The sequence below is a fragment of the Heterocephalus glaber genome, unplaced genomic scaffold (assembly GCF_053883595.1).
Source record: "Heterocephalus glaber isolate CG9 unplaced genomic scaffold, H.glaber_assembly_v1.0 deba00001457, whole genome shotgun sequence".
Taxonomy (NCBI): Eukaryota; Metazoa; Chordata; class Mammalia; order Rodentia; family Bathyergidae; genus Heterocephalus; species Heterocephalus glaber.
In genome coordinates, this window is record NW_028258305.1 from 187760 (window position 1) to 206152 (window position 18393).

Sequence of the window (18393 nt, forward strand, 5' to 3'; positions counted from 1 at the left end):
GCTCAAGATGTCTTTCTCAGCTTCCTGAGTAGCTGGGCCTATAGGCTTATGCAATCATGCCAAGCTTGGAAGATGCACTTTGAGGTTGGAGGAAGCCAAGGAATTTAAGCAACATGGCCACTAGAAGCTGAAAGGCAAGGAAATGTTCTCCCCTTAGAAACTCTTGAAGGTGTGTTGACATCTTACCTTTTGCCCAATGAAAATTATTTCAAACTTCTAGCCTTCATGCTGAGAAAAAAAACTTACTTTGCCCTCCTAAATGGGGTGATAATTTGCTCATCAGCAATAGGAAAATAACAATGTTAGCTGGATTACTTTGATTCATCAGTAATAGTGGTGCCACCTTATGATAATGGCACAGTTCCCTCAGCCCAATAGATTTCAATTTAGATTTTCCTTGCTGATCCCCATTCCCCAACATCCCCCACATACATTGAGGATTAAACCCAGGGCTCTCACACTGAACTACATACGTAGCCCTCTTCAAAAGTTTTTTAAAAATTTTTTGAGACAGAGTCTTGCTAAATTGCCCGAGCTGGGCTTGAACTTGCAATTCTCCAGCCTCAGCTTTGCAGAGTGCTGGGATTACAGGTGCAGGCCACCTCACCTGGCTTCTTGACATTTTTTAATATTGGCATTTATTTCATATTTTACATGTGGAGTTGACTTTACTAATATCTTATGTAGCACTTTCAAATTCATATAAAATGCAGCAGTACTAGAGACTGAATAGAAATAGGAAGAGAGTATGTAAAGGTGCAGATTTCCAATGATGAATGTCATTATATTGTATACCTTAAATGTACCAATAAAATTAATTTTAAAAAGAAAGAAGAAGAGAACAGGGAACTTGCCAGAGGGAGACAAAAATGAAGAACAGTTAATGAGGATAATATTTGAGATGTCTGAATGCTCAGGCAGCCAAATTTAGTGATGAGGGACAAGCCATCTGCAAAGGAGAGGGCAGAAAAAGGAATGAGAATTTAAAAAAAGTAAATGGATACTGAGCGTGACTAGCACCCAGTTATTTCTTTCTGAATACTGTTCTTAAAAGAAGTCAAGTCTCTGAGAAATGACTGATTCTAGGGCTGAAGCAGGAAATATACAAGATGTACCAGGAGCATCTTGCAGTATAGTGAAGCCAGAAAGTAAAGAAATGTTTAAAGAAAGTCACAAGGACCCAAGAGCCAAGCTGAACTCCCAAGGTCAAAACTAATAAAATTTGGAGCAATAAAATAAATACCGTAGAATTAATTGTAACAAGAATACAGAAAATATGAGCCCATACTAATATTTAAAAATTGTTGAATGGGCCAGGGATATAGCTCAGTGGCACCGTACCTGTCTGGCAAGTGCAAGGTCCTGAGTTCGATCCCCAGGACAAAGAAAAAAAAAGTTGAATAAATGGAGAAAAAAAGAAAATCAGAATTTCATCTAATTTATGTAGCTTTCCCCCTAAGGGAGTGGAGCTTGATTCCACATACCTTAAACATTGGCTGTGGGCTGTGCTTCCAAAGAGGGATGTGGGAGTAAACCTAACCATGGAAAAACTGACAGATGCTGCCTAGGTAGAAGACTAAGGGTGACATCAACAATGATGAGTCACTCTGACAGTGTGCGCCCTTGCTATGTGACAAGAAGGGCACATCACTTCTGTGGTCCTTCCCCAAACTCACTACCCCATTCTAACCAAGAGAATAACATCAGACAAGTATCCGATGAAGGATATTCTACAAATTACAAAACTGTCAGAAGTCTGAGAAACTGTTATAGAAGAGACTAGGAGCAGTCATTGTGCTAGGCCAGGAGGGCAAATAGGGTCCCATAAGAGGAAAAGGGGGAACAACATTCTAACAGCAGGACCAGCACCATCGAACTAGAGGAGAGTAAGCCTCTGCGCATGCGTGAGGAATGCCCCGTGCCAGTGTGGCAAAACTAAGCAGTAATTTAGCTGCTAACAGTTGGGTGCAGCCGTGGCAGCAACGCCGCCCGCTGCCTATAGGGTGCGCTCTTCCCGGTGCAGTCCCAGCTCTCTGCCCGTCTGCGCCTGCGCAAGGTTTCTGCGGCACAGAGGCGAAGCAAACCCATTTACGGCTGCGCACTCTCCGACTGAGACAATGGCAGCTTCCGCCTGGTGGGGTTGGGGAGCTGCGGCCGCTGCCGCTGGCCTGCGCAGGCGGTAGGTGACGGCCCCGGAATGCGAAGTAGGGGTGTCGCTGGTCTTAGCGGAGCGATCACCGTCTCCCGCCCTCTGTCAAGGGGAAGGGAGTAGTGCATCCAGTGGAGCCGGAGGCCTGGCCCCGGCGCGCTGAGGGGGTTCAATCCTGAGGTGGAGGCCGTGGGCCGCGCAGCCGGGCGCCTCTACTTCGGACGGACTCTGCGGAGCCTCGTCCTGACTCAGGCCCGGTGCCCGGGGGAGGCTCGCAGAGACGCTGTAGAGGCAGAAGGAAGGAGCTTGCTTTAAATTGTTTGCTCCCAGCCCTTCCATCACGTGTATTCATTCCCTCTGTCTTAACACAAAATCAGGTCACGCAGAAGAGGGAAAATGCTGTCTCAACTGTCTCATTTCCTCACTTTCCCAATGAGGCCCAGGTGTTCCTCCCAAGTCACATCTTCTAAGTGATGAAACTCCGAGGAAAATCTAGACCCCCGATGTCGCACCAACACCCTTTAAGTCCTCTCGGTTCCTCCGATTTTACTCCTTCGTGAGCCCAGCCTTTGAGTTTCAGCTTCGTGAAGACATCTGTCAACATCAATTAGCGGACTTATGTAGACGTCGGACCCTCACTTTACTTCTGAAAAAAATGCCTGTCTACCAGTTTGACCTTTAGAAGCTCTAGTTTAATGGTTAAATGGTTAGTTTGAAGTGCCTTTCCCAGAACTAAGTTTACAGAAAAATGACATGTTAATTAACACCTCTTCCCCCTTACATATTTCAGACGTCTTCTTGAGTAATTTAGCTCACTTCATTTTGTCTTTAAACCTTTCTGGGTCAAACTATGTTTCTGATTTATCCATTCTGCTACTTTTTCCCTGTGTTGAAGGGACAGGAATACTGACTTGCAATGTACAGCATTTCCAAATTCCAGGGTATTCATAGAGTGATTTAATCTCAAGCCTTGAACTTCAGTCATTTCTTAAGAATGATTATTTGGCACATTTACATAATGGTAGTAGCTATCATTTATTTAGTACTACTGCGCAGCTTGGCACTGACTTAAGTACTTCAGGTGGATTGTATGATGTACCATCACTCCCTTTATGAGTAGCTTTGAATATTAACCTCATTTAGAAATGAGGAATTGAGCTCATAATGCTGGCAGCTGGGGACACAGAAATGAAGACAGTCTTTCCCCTTAATAAGTTTCCAGTCTAGTAAGAAGGACATTAGCAAATAATGAGGAACTCATGAGTGTTGTAATAAGTGTAATAATTTGAAGTGGTGACACACTTTACTGTGGTCAAGTGTTACAAATTAGCATGGAGAATGGCAGCCAGGGACAGATTCCTTCATTCCCCATTTAGTGTTGTAAAGAAACTGTGGGTAACAGGCCCACAGCATCCCAGTAAAGTAATCTTTTGCTTATAAATGACATTTAAAGATTACTGAAGGTAGGGAAAGTTTTAGGCAGTCTGTAAGTGGAAGCATACTTAATGCACACTCTTTGTGACAAGCAGAATTCTGGTTTTGTAAGAGAAAATGTGATGTAATCTCTATTGCTTCCGGCCTATTTTTGATGACAATAACCAGAGAATTTTTGTTTGAAAAAGTGATAATGCGTGTGATTACAGAAGTAACTCCTGTTCGTAAAATACTTCCATGGCTCCTATGAAATGACAGTTGCAAACGAGGAATGGTGGCACATGCCTGTATTCCCAGCTACTAGGAAGGCTGAGGCAGGAGGATAAAGTGACATAAAATTACAACAATGGGTTAATATGTTTCCAATCAAAAAGTATATAGAGATTGTTGACTGCTTTAGCAGTTTGGAGGATAATAGTACAATTTCTATTAGACTTTTTTAGAGCATTGAAATATAAGTTGAGCCGGGCCTGGTGGCGCTCGCCTGTAATCCTAGCACTTGGGAGGATCGCTGTGAGTTTGAGGCTAGCCTGGGCTACATTGTGAGTTCAGGGCCAGCCTGAACTACAAAGGGAGAACTTGCCTCAAAAAACAAAAAACAAACAAAAAAGAAATGTAAGTTGAGTATCCCTTATTTGAAATGCTTGGGACCAGAAGTTTTTCAGCTTTTGGACTTGGGGTTTTGAGTCATTTGCATGTACGTAATATGGTATCTTGGGGCTGAGACCCAAGTCTAAATATGACATTTATTTATGTTTCATAAACCCCTTATAACAACCCGAAGTTAATATTTTTCTTGTGCCTGCATTTTGGCCGTGACCTGTCACATGAGGTCAGGTGTGGAATTTTCCACTTACAGCATCTTGTCAGTGTTCAAGAAGTTTCAGATTTTACAGCATTTCAGATTGTCTGATTAGGGATTCTCATCTTGTACCCTGTGTGTGTGTGTATGTGTGTATGTGATTCTGGAGATCAAATCCAAGGCCTCCTGCATACTAGCCAAGTACTGTCACTGAACTATACTTCCAGATTTTACTTTTAAAAATAGATAGTATATATAATCTCTAGATAATATGATGGTAGGGGACAGAAAAAGAGGGAGGATTTCCATTTTATATACTTTTATCAGCTTTGAGCCATGCGACTTTATTACCTAGTTTTAAAATTGTTTTAAAAGAACGCAAGGGATTTAGCTCAGTGGTGCCGACACCTGCCTCAAAAGCACAAGGTCCTGAGTTTGATCCCCGGTACCAAAAAAAATTGTTTTAAAAGAAGTAAAACCCCTGGGCTGGGGATTTAGCTCAGTGGTTCTGCCACCTGCCTTGTAAGCACAAGGATGTGAGTTCGGTCCCTGGTACCAAAAAACAAAAAAAAGGAAAACCCTAAAGTCCTTTGCTTTGATTATGCATAGTTAAGGGACTAGGGCTACAGATTTAAATCACTGATATAGATGCATCTCTCTAATACCTGGATCTTATTATTGGCCCGTGACCTCCAATTATCAAGGCTGTGAATCTGTATTTGATTTTTTTTTTGGTACGGGGTATTGAACTCGGATCCTTATGCTTGCGCAGCATGTATTTGATTTTTACCTATGTTTGAATTGTTTATATTACTTGCCTAAGAAAGTAGAAATAATAAAGATGGAAAATGAAAAGTCAGCTCTGTAATTATTTTTATTGATGGTTATGTTAAATTTTACATGTCTTTTTTTATACATGAGAAGTAGAAACTGACTTTAAAAGATTAGATATCTTAAAGTGTCATTTATTATTTGTTTTTAAATGTAGATTATGTCATATGACGAATCCATACACTATCAAAAAACAGCCTGTGCATCAATTTATACAAAGACCACTTTTCCCACTACCGGCCACCTTATGCAACCCAGGTAAAATTTCACCTTTCTTTCTTCTTTTTCTTTCTTTTTTTGTGTGAGGGACTGAACCCAAGGTTTGAACCTAGGGTTTTTGCACTAAGCTACATTCCCAGGCTTTTTTTATTATGAGACAGGGCCTCACTAAGTCACTACAGTTGCAGAGTCTGAACTGGAACTTGCAGTTTTCCTGCCTCAGCATCCAGAGTGCTGGAATTATATGCCTGTGCCACCAAACCCTGTAGAAACTCACCTTTTAGAGCAAATTGTATTCCAGAAACTAATGGAACTGTACCTGGATATTATGGATCATAAAAGACAAGGATTTGCAAATTTTCTGTTCAGAGGCCTATAAAATGAAGGTAGAGGATTTTTTCCATTACAACATCAAAGGATATTATCCAATAGACCTATAAAATTTTAGTATCTTGTATAACACATTTCCTGGAATATGTGCTGCTCACTAAATGATTTCTGAAATGAAAATATTGTAAAAAGAAGGTACAGATGGATTTGTTTCAGAGAATCATGTTTTTAAAGCTATTTCTTTATTTTGACAAGAATACCTATAAAATCAATCATTTTCTATCTTTCATCTAGACTTTCTAACATTGGACTTTGAATGTAGTTTTTTTTTTGTCAAAATTGACTGGTATGCTTTTAATGCTGTTATATACTTTGATTTTCTTTGATATTGGAAATAGATATGAAGATAGGATTTTTAAGTAATTTGAAATATGACGACTTTACTTTGGTTAGGGAAGTTTGGGAAGAGGGTGTGTGTGCATGCATGTGTGCGTGCGTGCATGCGTGTGTCTGTGTGTACATGTGAATGCATGTTTATATATGGTTATGGAGCACTAAGTATAGATTCAACCTATTCTTTTTTCTATCAATACCTTAACACCTTCTTGTGATTATATTCTGGAATGTGGCTGATTCTGGCTAAGGGCATTCTTTGAATCAGGGTAGAGACCTTACCTCTTCTGTATACTGGGGCAAGAAGAGGCATACTAGCCTTTAGCCCTGCCTGTCTGCTTGAATCTCCAAATAGTTCAGATATAAGTACTGAGTAACTCAGCAGGTCAAATCACTTTAATTGGATTTAAATTTTGTGGGACTGAATTACGTGGTCATGTAGGCTTTTCATATTGGGTACTCACTGAGTTTAGCCACTGATACTAACTTTAAGCACCCTAATCTATATTTTATGGGAGCCTATACCTGCCTGCTTAGGTACCTATTTAAAACAAAGAATAAGGAAAACATATTTTATATCATTTTCTTTATCCTGTCACAACTCAGGAACATTTTTCTAGATGATGGACCTAGGAGTGATTTTTTAAATACCTAATTAAACCAAGTTTAGGCTATTATTGGAATGAGTTTGTTAAATATGTATTCAAATTAGTCTTTTGAAATAGCTTATACATTGTCAAAAAAGAAAAGTTATGTGGTGTTGTCATTTTTTGTTTTGTTTTTTTGGGGTACCGGGGATTGAACTTGGGACCTTGGTGCTTGTGAGGCAGGCGATGGAACCACTGAACTGAATCCCCAGCCCTTTGTCATATTTTTTAATAAACTTTGTCAGTACTAGGGGATCAAACCTAGGGCCTTATGCATGCTAAGCAAGCAGGCCCTTCCACACTGAGCCACACCTCAATCCTATTTTCATAATTTTATTTTAGACAGTATATATATAATATTTTTAAATTTTTCTTTCTCCAGGTAGTATTATTCAAGTGGACTAAGATAAAGCCAGATATAATTCTTCCAATTCTGGTAGGAGTGCCTAATGTATGCAGAGATTTTGGTTGTCAGTAAACTATTTAAACTTCAAGAAATGATTGCTTCAAAACCAAAATTAGAAGAACCTTGCTGTCCTTTGTTTACAGAAAGTGGTGGCAGCCTTTTCTTTAATTTTCCTGTGTACCTGAAATTATCAAAAATTATTCCCGGGCTGGGGATTTAGCTCAGTGGTTCCGCCTCCTGCCTCACAAGTGCAAGGACCCGAGTTCGATCCCTGGTACAAAAAAAAAAATTATTCCCTAATACCACATATTTTTCAGAGCAATTTCTTGGTAGGAGGTATGAATATTTTAAGCAAAGTGCTTGAACATTGAGTTTTTCATTTTTCATTTTTCTGTTTTTTAGGATTGCCTGATCACCAAGTCAGCAGTTGATGTCTAATTAGGACAATGATTTAAGCAAAATGTGTGGGAGTTTAGTTTCAGTTTCTACTTCACCTAAGAAATAATTCAACATCAGTTAGCTGGAACTGTATGATGAGGTACAAAAATGACTCTTAGCTTTCAAACTAGAGCTCTTTTCCCACAGTTTCAGGTCAGGGATGTAGCTCAGTGGTAGAGCACTTGCCTGCCAGGCAGTACCAACCATATGGTCTCCCAAATTTAGTCTTTCAAATTTAAAAATAAAACTGTTGCTTCTTAAAATTTTATTATCCTAAATATGTGGTATGAAGATTATGACAGAATTGGAAGACTGATCTTAAGTACATTTTTGTGTTATGCCTAGCGCCAATAGCTAAGGATTGACAGTGTGCACACTAGTTAAGAGAGTCAGCACTAAAAAATTGCCCACTCTTGAATCCTGGCCTTATTATTTACCCATGGTAGATACTGGATAAATTTGAGTTATTATTATAAACTGCCGTCAGCCTATTTAAATATACTTCTTTAAGATGAATTTTTTTACTCAGATTTGTTTCATAAAAAATAGTCTGTTTTTAGTTTTACCATTTTTTTTTTGGTACCAGGGATTGAACTCAGGACCTTGCGCTTGCGAGGCAGGAGGTGGAACCACTGAGCTAAATCCCTGGCCCTGTTTTTAGTTTTAAAATTTTTATTAGTACATGTTTGCACTACATAATGATTACATTTATCATGGGGAGTTGGTACATGTATATAGCACATCTTAATTCTTTTTACTTCCCCTTCCCACCTGCTCAGGATCTGTTTAATAGTTTTAAAAACTATTAAATCTCAATGTTATTCTTTTGTACAGTACCACAAATATTTATAATAGCAAAGAAATTAAAGATACTGTTTTCTCTTTATTGCTTTAATGAATTCATTCTAAATCTAATTTCAGTCCTAGAAGAAATTACAAGTAATGAGCCTATAAAGATTTTTTTTTAATATTTCAGAAGGTAATTCACATATATTTCCACTTATGTGATACTTTTTACTCTCACTAACTGTACTATTGAGCAAATTATTTAATATCCCTCAGCCTCATTTTCTTCATTTGCAAAATGGCAATAATAGCACATTCTTTATAGAGTTGTTAAAGGCATAGATACATTTTAGCAACTTGACTCTGTGTCTGGCATATAATAAGCAACAGATGTTACTGCTAACAACGATAAATTGCTAACTTTATTGTCTTTAATGGCAGGACTTTGGAAGGAAGAGAATAACATTTTACTGTACTAATTTCATAGTCATAATAATCTGTAATTTAGAACTGTGATAGCCATTAGTACCAAAATATGACTCCTGAATTATGATACACCTTCCTATATAAAGTATAGGATGCTTATTGCTAGAATCTGTTGAATAATATAACTATCTAATCAATCAGTATTAATACAAAATTCTATGTAGTTATTTTAAATAAGTTGCTATATTTTTTCCTTTTTTGTGTGTGTGGTGTAGGAATTGAACCCATGGCCTTTGCACTAGGTTACATCCCCCACCATTTTTAAATTTTACTTTATTTTTGAGACAGGGTCTCATTATGTAGTTCAGGCTGGCCTTGATGTCACTATATAGCCCAGGCTGGCCTCAATTGTTCGGCAATCCTTCTGCCTCAGACTCCTGAATGCTGAGATTACGGGCATATTCCACCATGCCTGCCTATTTTTTATTTTTGAGACAGGTCTCCTAAGTCACTAAGTTGCCCAATTTGGGCTCAAATTCATTATACTCTTGCCTCAGCCTCCCAGAGTGCTAGGATTATAGGCAGGTGCCACCATGCCTGGTTATGTTTCTTTCTTATCCTTGTAAATTCTTTTATTTTTATTTTTTTTTGTCAGCTTTGGAAACAAAGCCTTCTCCCTTACTTCTTCTGGTTCTCTGAAAATGAGCACTTGATAATCCATAAACTTGTTAACTACTAGTTTTCCCTAACAACATTCTTTCTTCTTCTTTTTTAGTGCGATACATGTTTATTCAAACACAAGATACCCCAAATCCCAACAGCTTAAAATTTATACCAGGAAAACCAGTTCTTGAGACAAGGACCATGGATTTTCCTACACCAGCTGCAGCATTTCGCTCTCCTCTGGCTAGGTATATGACTGTTTACATTTGCTTTTACCTAGAAAGACTTCAGTTAAGACAGCCTTATCTTAACTTTTGAATTTTTATGTACATTGCAATTTTTTTCAGTGTGGAGGATACTTTATTTTCTTTTCAAGTAAGATATAAAGATAAGTAAGAGTTGGTATTAGAAAACTTTTCCTTGAAGAAGGATATATTTGAGAGCTCTGTAGCATGAATAAATAAAAATTTGTATTTTTACTTAAGAACAGAAATCCTCCAAATTGGTAATCATGGTAAATTTCCATTCCAAATCTATGTGCTTATCTTTAAGAACAATCTGGAACCAGGCATGGTGATGCATTTCTGTAATCCCACCACTCTGGGAGGCTGAGGCAAGAGGTTCCCAAGTTTGAACCCAGCCTGGGCAACTTAATGAGATTCTGTCTCAAAATGAAAAATAAAAAGGTGTGGAGATGAAGATAGATAAGAAAGGACAAACTAGCTAGATACAGTGGTACATGTCTATAATCTCAGCATTCTGGGAGGCTGGGCCATGAGCACCACAAGATCAAGCTCAGCTTGGGCAATTTAGTGACTTAAGGCCTTGTCTCAAACTTAAATTAAAAAGCAGGAGGGAGGGCTGAGGTTGTAGCTCAATGCAAAGGTCCTGGGTTCAGTCCCTAATACTGCCAAAAAAAGCAAAAAGAACAGCAACAACAATAACAAAAACACCACAACTTGTTAGTTTTATTCATAAAGGTAACTGAATTTTCTTTTTCTTTCTTTATTTCTGTTTTTTTTTTTTTTTTTTTGAGTTAGGGATCTCCCTAAGTTGCCCAGGCTAGCCATGAACTCACAGTACTCCCACCTCAGCCTCCTAGTAGCTGGGATTATAAGCATAGGCCACTTTGCCTAGCTTTGAATTTCTAGATGTTGCAAGATGGAGTCATTTCTAAAATATTTCACTCAGAACTATAAATGAATGTAGTTATCAGATATAGCATGATTTTTAAAAACTAGTCAGTAGGGACAGTTTTAAAATTTACTCAAAATGTGTTTCCATGTATGTCAGAGAAGATAAAGCACAAATAATAAGATTATTAGAAGAAACTTCTACTTATAGCTAGAGAAATTATTCATAATAAGAAATACAAGTCACTTAACATCAGTTGAAATCAATTGTTTATTTGGTGCTGGAGATTTAACCCAGGGCTTACTAAGTGCATGCTTTACCATTGATCTGTTTACCACAGTCCCAACTGAAATATTTGGTAGCCTAATCTTGATATTGATTACCAATGATATTTGGAAAATAAAGCTTAGATAACTACATCTCTATATGTACAGCCATTTTATATATCTCATTCAGGGCAATGAGAGAAAAAGCTCAAGAAGTTTTTTTTTAATGTCCAGTTAATAAATAAATGTGCATATATATATATATATATATATATATATATATATATTACTTTAGTTTTCTGAGACAGAGTCTCACTGTGTAATTCAGGCTGGTCTTGAATTCACTGTTGTAGCCCAGGCTGACCTTGAACTCACAGCAGTCCTCCTGCATCAGCCTCCTGAGTGCTGCAATTATAGGCATGCACCACCACACTTAGCCTACTTATTTATTTATTTATGCATGCACTGCACTGGGGATTGAACCCATGGCCTAATGCATGCCAGGCAATTGCTCTACCACTGAGCTACATCCCCAGCCCTTTTTAATTTAAACGTGGTATTTCCCCAGAATATACCTTAGAGCATTTGTTTTTTACACTTTTTTGATACAAGCCACAATAAGAAATGTTTTACTTTGTGATACCGTACACACACTTGTATGTATATGTATAAGAAACAAATGTCTGATGGATAGTTTTCACCTTTTTCATTCTTAGAATAGGTAATACATTCTTATATTTCTTTCTTCATATCCTTTTGTTATTCTGTAGTTTTCAGTTTTCTTTTGTTGGGTAAAACACTGATTGCTACATATTTGATTTCACAAGTCCCTGCTAGGTTTGAACTACCTTAGAGTTTTACTCACATGTACACAAGGTAGGGCTAGGGATGTTTACTGTAGCCTTGTTGGTAATGATGATAAGTTGGGAAAAGACTAAATATTTATTAATAGAGTCAGGTAAACTTTATCCATAACCTGCAGATGTTAAAAAGGATGAGAAAAATCCATATTTACCATCACAAAAAGACTCCAAGACATTCATACTATTAAATGAAGAAAGAAAGCTGCAGAACAGAGCTGGGTGTGGTGATGCACGCCTGTAATCTCAGCACTCGTGAGGCAAGAGGATCATTGCGAGTTTGAGGCCAACTTGGGCTACAAAATGAGTTTAAGTCTAGCCTGAACTATATAGTGAGACTGTCTCAAAAAAAGCAAGAAAAAGAAAGTTGCAGAACAGTGACTACTATATGATAATACATATGTAAAACCAAAAGACAAATCCAGCGATCCAAGTTCAATGCCTGGTACCAAAAAAAATAATATGTATTTTCATTCTCTTGGGTAAATACTTAGGAGTGAGATTGATAGACTGTAAAATATTTGCCATGAGGTGATAATTGTTGAAACTGATGATAAGTATATGGAGGTTCTTTTACTTTTATCTCTTAATTTGTATATTTTTTTTCATAAAAGAACATTTTATTGTCTTTTTTTTTTCCTGTATTCACAGGCAGTTGTTTAGGATTGAAGGAGTAAAAAGTGTCTTCTTTGGACCAGATTTCATCACTGTCACAAAGGTATACGTTGGATTTTATTAAAAATATGATTTGAAGTACTGTTAGTGTTTGCTGAGTCCAGTGCCCCTCTCTAGAATTTCTATTCTTACTGCTTTATAAATCCAGTAAAAACCTTAAATGAAGTTTACTTCTTCTATTTTGCAACTTAATTACTTAAGAGAATTTTCAAGTTGAAAGTATTATAATCCAGATACCTCAAATTGAGTCTCAGCCAGTTAAATGCAGTGTCCCAGATTATTGTTATAATTTTTTTGGTACTGGGGATCGAACTTGGGACCTTGCACTTGTGAGGCAGGCAGCAGAACCACTGAGCTAAATCCCCGGCCCCATGTCCTAGATTATATCCCTAACCCACAGCAGGACTCGACCTTGGCAGGACTATAACTTAGGCTTCCAAATGTCACTTTTATTAATTCTTCAAATTGATAGAGTAAAAGGGAAGCAAATAAATATGAGCATATTATATGTATACATATTTTGTATAAACAAGTTACACATGTATATGTCAGATACCATAATATAAATTCCCATTTTAAAAGGGATATATATTGATTCATCATTAATTTGTGTGTATATGTATATGTGTGTGTGTATACACATTCTACCATCTTGCCATAATATTCTACAGGTTCACAAATAAGAACAACAGACTATATAATTGTAGCACTTGATTAACCTCTAAATGACACAGAATCAAGCTAAATTAAGTTTTCTCCATTAATAGACATGAACTATTTAAATTTGAATTATATGTGCTTTTAAATTTGGTGATTGACATACACTGAATTTGCCCAATATTGTGTCAAAATCAAAAATATTTACTAAATTCCCCTTAAACAATTTTAAACTATTCTTCTGAATTCTTTTTTTTAATTAACTTTTATTGGGACATTTTAGGTATACAGTATAATGGCATTCATCATTGGAAATTTTCACCTTTACATAATCTCTCTTGGTTCTTATTTTTCCCCCTTCTCTTGCCCTCCCTTCAACCCCTCCATCCTTCCCTATTTACAAAGACTTTGTTTCCATTTTTTCATTTTCTCATATTAATTCCATTCCCTTCTTTCCTTTCTCCTACCCACCCCCACTTTCCCTTCCCCTTTCCCCCTTTTCTTCCTGTTTCACATTATCTGTTGTAGCTTTTAGTCCTTATTTACATTTTCAGTTTCTCACAGTAGAGAAACTATTCAGTATTTACACATGTGTGTCCTATTTATTCACTTAAGAGTATCACCTCAGTGTGCATCCATTTACCTATAACTGTCTCTAATTTCTCATTTTTTATGGCTGAGTAGTACTCAATTTTATTAAAAAACCACATTTTCTTGATCCAGTCTCCAGTTGATGGGCATTTGGGCTGCTTCCAAGTTTTAGCTATTACAAATTGTGCAGCTCTGAACATGGGTGCATATATATCACTGTAGTATGATTCTTTTAATTCTTTGGGGAAGATACCCAGCAGGGGAATAGCTGAGTCAATCAAATGGGACTTCCAGTCCTAGTTCTTTGAGGTACTTCCATACTGATTTCCACAGAGGTTGCACCAGTCTACATTCTCACCAGCAGTGGAGCAGTGTTCCTCTTTCTGCACAGGCCCACCAGCATTTGATATTGGTTGATTTCACAATAGCAGCCATTCTTTCTGGGGTGAGGTAGAATCTCAGCATTGTTTTTTTTGAATGGCCAGTGATGTTGAACATTTTTTCATATGTTTATTTGCTGTTTCTACTTCTTTGAGAAATGTCAAATGTTCATTTCAGATGCTCATTTTTGGATTGGGTCTTTAAATTTCAGAGGTCTGATTTTTTAAAGATCTTTATAGATTCTAGATACTAGACCTTTGTCTGAGGAACAGCAGGTGAAAATTTTTTCCCACATTGTGTGTTGTCTCTTCACAATGTTGCTGGTTTCTCTTGCTGTGCAGAAGCTTTTTAATAAGAAGAGATCCCACTTGTTGATTGTTTGTGCTAGTTCATGGGTAACTGAGGTTTTGTTCATAAAATGTTTTCGTGCACCAGTGTCTTCAAGAGTTCTACCTAACCTCTGTTCCAGCTGGTTCAGTGTTTCTGTTTTAATGTTTAGATCCTTAATCCATTTCGATTTTAGTTTAGTGCATGGTGCGAGATACACGTCTAGAGGTTTTTTTGTTGTTTTTTGGGGGGTTTTTTTGGTGCTGGGGATAGAACTCGGGTCCTTGCGCTTGCGCAGCAGGCGGCGAAACCACTGAGCTAAATCCCCGGCCCATACAGGTCTAGTTTTAATCTTTGGCAAGTTGAAACCCAATTTTTCCAGCACCATTTATTAAACAGGCTATCTTTCCTCCAGTGAGGGTATTTGGCTCCTTTGTCAAAGATGAGGTGGCTGAGTGTGTCTGGAGTTGTTTCTGCATCTTCTAATCTGTTCCACTGGTCCTCAGGTCTGTTTCTTTGCCAGTACCATGGTGTGTTTATCACAGTAGCTTTATAGTATAGTTTCAAGTTGAGAGTTGTGATACTCCCTACCATATCTCTGTTGCCTAGAATTGCTTTTGCTATTCTCGGTCTTGTTCCAAATGAATTTTTGAATTGTTTTCTCAAGGTCCATGAAGTATGCTGCTGGGATTTCCATTGCAATTGCATTGAATCTATATAGCAGTTTTGGAAGTATGGCCATTTTCACTATGTTGATTCTTCCTACCCAGGAGCAAGGGATGTCTTTCCATTTTCTTATACCATCTTCAATCTCTCTTTTCAGAGTGCTATAGTTTTCAGAGAAAAGGTCTTTGATTTCTTTTGTTAGGTTGATTCCTAGGTATTTCAGTTTTTTGGATGCTGTTGTGAAAGGAATTATTTGCCCTATTTCTCTCTCAGTGAGTCTGTTGTTTGTGTAGAGGAAAGCTATTGATTTTTGTGTGTTGATCTTGTATCCACCTACTTTACTGAATTTGGTTATTAAGTCTAGAAGACTTTTGGTGGAGTTCTTGGGGTCTTCTATATAGAGCATCATATCATCTGCAAATAATAATTTGACTTCTTCATTTTCTCTTTATTCCTTTTATTTCTTTCTCTTTTCTAATTGCTAGAGCTAATGTTTCCAAAATTATATTGAACAGGAGTGGTGATAGTGGACATCCTTGTCTTGTTCCTGATTTTAGTGTGAAAGATTTCAGTTTTTGACCATTTAGTATGATATTGGCTGTCAGTTGTTCATAGATGGCTTTTATCAGATTGAGATAGAGACTGTCTATTCCAATTTTTTGTAGGATTTTTATAATAAATGCATGTTGGATTTTGTCAAATGCTTTTTCTCCATCTATTGAGATGATCATATGGTTTTTGTCCTTGGCTCTATTGATATAGTGTATTACATTTACTGATTTGCATATGTTGAAGCATCTGTGCATCCCTGGGATGAATCCCAGTTGGTCTGGGTGTATGATCTTCTTGATGATCTTCTGCATTCTATTTGCAAGTATCTTATTAAAGATTTTTGCATCTGTGTTCATTAGTGAGATTGGCTTATAGTTCTCTTTTTCGATTGGGTCTTTCTCTGCTTTGGGGATCAAGGTGATGCTTGCTTCCAGGAATGAATTTGGGAGTATTGCTTCCCTTTCAATTTCATTGAAGAGTTTAAACAGTAGTGGCAGTAGTTCCTCTCTAAATGTCTTGTAGAATTCAGCGGTGAAGCCATTAGGACCCGGGCTTTACTTAGTTGGTAAGTTTTTAATTACATTTTCAATTTCATTGATTGATATTGGGTTGTTTAGAATTTTTAGGTCTTCTTCATTCAACTTTGGTAATTCATACATATCTAGTAATTTGTCCATTTCTTCTGTGTTTTCCATCTTATTGGTGTATAGGTTCTCAAAGTAGGTATTGATTATCCTCTGGATTTCTGCTGAGTGTGTTGGAATTTCATCCTTTTCATTCCTGATTGCATGGATTTGGGCCTTTTCTTTCCTTTTTCTGATAAGGTTGGCTAAGGGTTTGACAATTTTGTTTATTCTTTTGAAGAAGCAACTCTTGGCTTCATTGATTTTTTGTATCATTCTCTTAGTCTCCATTGCATTGATTCCTGCTCTGATCTTTATAATTTCCTCCCTTGTATGAGCTTTGGGTTTGTCCTGCTCTTCTTCTTCTAGAAACTTGAGGTTCAGTATCAGGTTGTTTAATTGGGCTCGCTCTGTTTTCCTAATATGAATATTCACTGCTATGAATTTCCCCATAAGACTGCTTTCATTGTGTCCCATAGATTCCAATATGTTGTGTTGTCATTGTCATTTAATTGAAGGAACTGTCTGATTTCTTCTTTAATTTCCTCTGTGACCCATTGGTTATTCAGAAGTGTGTTTTTCAATTTCCATATGTTTATGAAATTCTTGTTGTTTCTTTTGCTGTTGATCTTCAATTTCATTGCACTGTGTTCTGCTAATATACAGGGGATAACTTCAATTCCTTTGCACTTACTTAAACATGTTCTATGAGCGAGTATGTGGTCTATTTTGGAGAATGACCCATGGGCAGCTGAAAAGAATGTGTATTCTTATTTTGTGAGGTGGAACACTGTAAACATCTGTTAAGTTCATTTGTTCAAGAATTTGATTGAGTGCCAGAATTTCATTGCTTATCTTTTGTCTAGTTGATCTATCTCTTTGTAACAGTGGGCTATTGAGGTCCCCCACTACTATTGTATTAGTGCTTATTTGATTTTTCATGTCCATTAGTATTTGTTTTATATAGTTTGGTGCACTAGTGTTTGGTGCATAAATGTTTATGATTGTCATCTCTTCCTCTTGGATTGTTCCCTTTAGAAGGATGCAGTGTCCTTTGTCTCTCTCTCTCTTTTTTTTTTTTTGGTACCGGGGATCGAATTTGAGTCCTTGCTCTTGTGCAGCAGGCAGCGAAACCACTAAGCTAAATCCCCGGGCCTCCTTTGTCTCTCTTAATGAGTGTTGGTTTGAAAGCCACTTGATCTGTAAAAAGGATAGCTACTTGTGCTTTTTTTTCTGGTTCCTGTAGCATGGAGTATTGTTTTCTACCCTTTAACTTTCAGTCTGTGAGTTTCTTTTTGAATTAAGTGTGTTTCTTGTATGCAGCATATTGTTGGATCTTGCTTCTTGACTCATTCTTCCAGTCTCTTTCTTTTGATTGGTGAATTGAGATCATTAATATTGATGGTTATAACTATATGTATTAACTTATCCTTGTCATGACTTTTCCTTTTTGTTGGATTCTCCCCCTTTGTGTTTAATTTCTTGTTGTGCCCGACAGATTCATTCTGCTGGGCTTTCTGGGGTTGTCATTCTCGTTGTCTTTTTCTAGGATATTGTCTAAAATTTTTTTGAGTGCTGGTTTGATATTCATGAAGTTCCTAAGGTGCTCTTTATCATGAAAGTATCTTATTTCTCCATCAGTTTTTTTTTTGTACCAGGAATCGAACTCAGGTCCTTGAGCTTGTGGGGCAGATGGCGAAACCACTGAGCTAAATCCCCAGCCCTCTCCATCAATTTTGAAGGATAGTTTTGCAGGGTACATCAATCTGGGTTGGAGGCTCTTTTCCTTTAGGGCTTAAAATACATCACTCTTCTTGAGTGGTCATCTCTTCTCTTGAGTGATACATCACTCTTCTAAAATACATGTCTCTTCTTGCCTTGAGGGTTTGCATTACGAAGTCTGCTGTGATTCTGATAGGCTTTCCTTTGCATGTGATTTGTTTCTTTTCTCTCACTGCTTGTAGAATTTTATTTTTCTGTTGGGTTTCTGGAATGTTAAGTATTATATGCCTATGTGTAGATTTTTTTTGATCAAGGCTTGTTGGAGTTCTATATGCCTCACTTATCTGTATGTTAAGTTCTTTTCCCCTCCTTGGGAAGTTTTCTGCCATCACTTCTGTGAACAGTTTTTTTTATG

At 37.4% G+C, this 18393-nt stretch overlaps 1 protein-coding gene across 3 annotated transcripts in view; it reads left to right on the forward strand.

Annotated features, from left to right (window-relative positions):
• Window positions 1-1987: 1987 nt before the first annotated feature.
• Nfu1 (NFU1 iron-sulfur cluster scaffold) overlaps window positions 1988-18393 on the forward strand; it is a 30351-nt gene continuing 13945 nt past the window's right edge. The window contains exons 1-4 of one of the 3 annotated variants that reach the window (XM_004849928.4): window positions 1988-2179; window positions 5374-5474; window positions 9637-9772; window positions 12436-12502. In XM_004849928.4, the coding sequence (XP_004849985.1) occupies window positions 2118-2179; window positions 5374-5474; window positions 9637-9772; window positions 12436-12502 (366 nt within the window). In that variant the 5' untranslated portion in view covers window positions 1988-2117. Of the gene's footprint in view, window positions 2180-5373; window positions 5475-7613; window positions 7750-9636; window positions 9773-12435; window positions 12503-18393 lie in introns of those variants that run through there. The other 2 variants (XM_021262510.2, XM_021262511.2) reach the window with 2 other exon arrangements.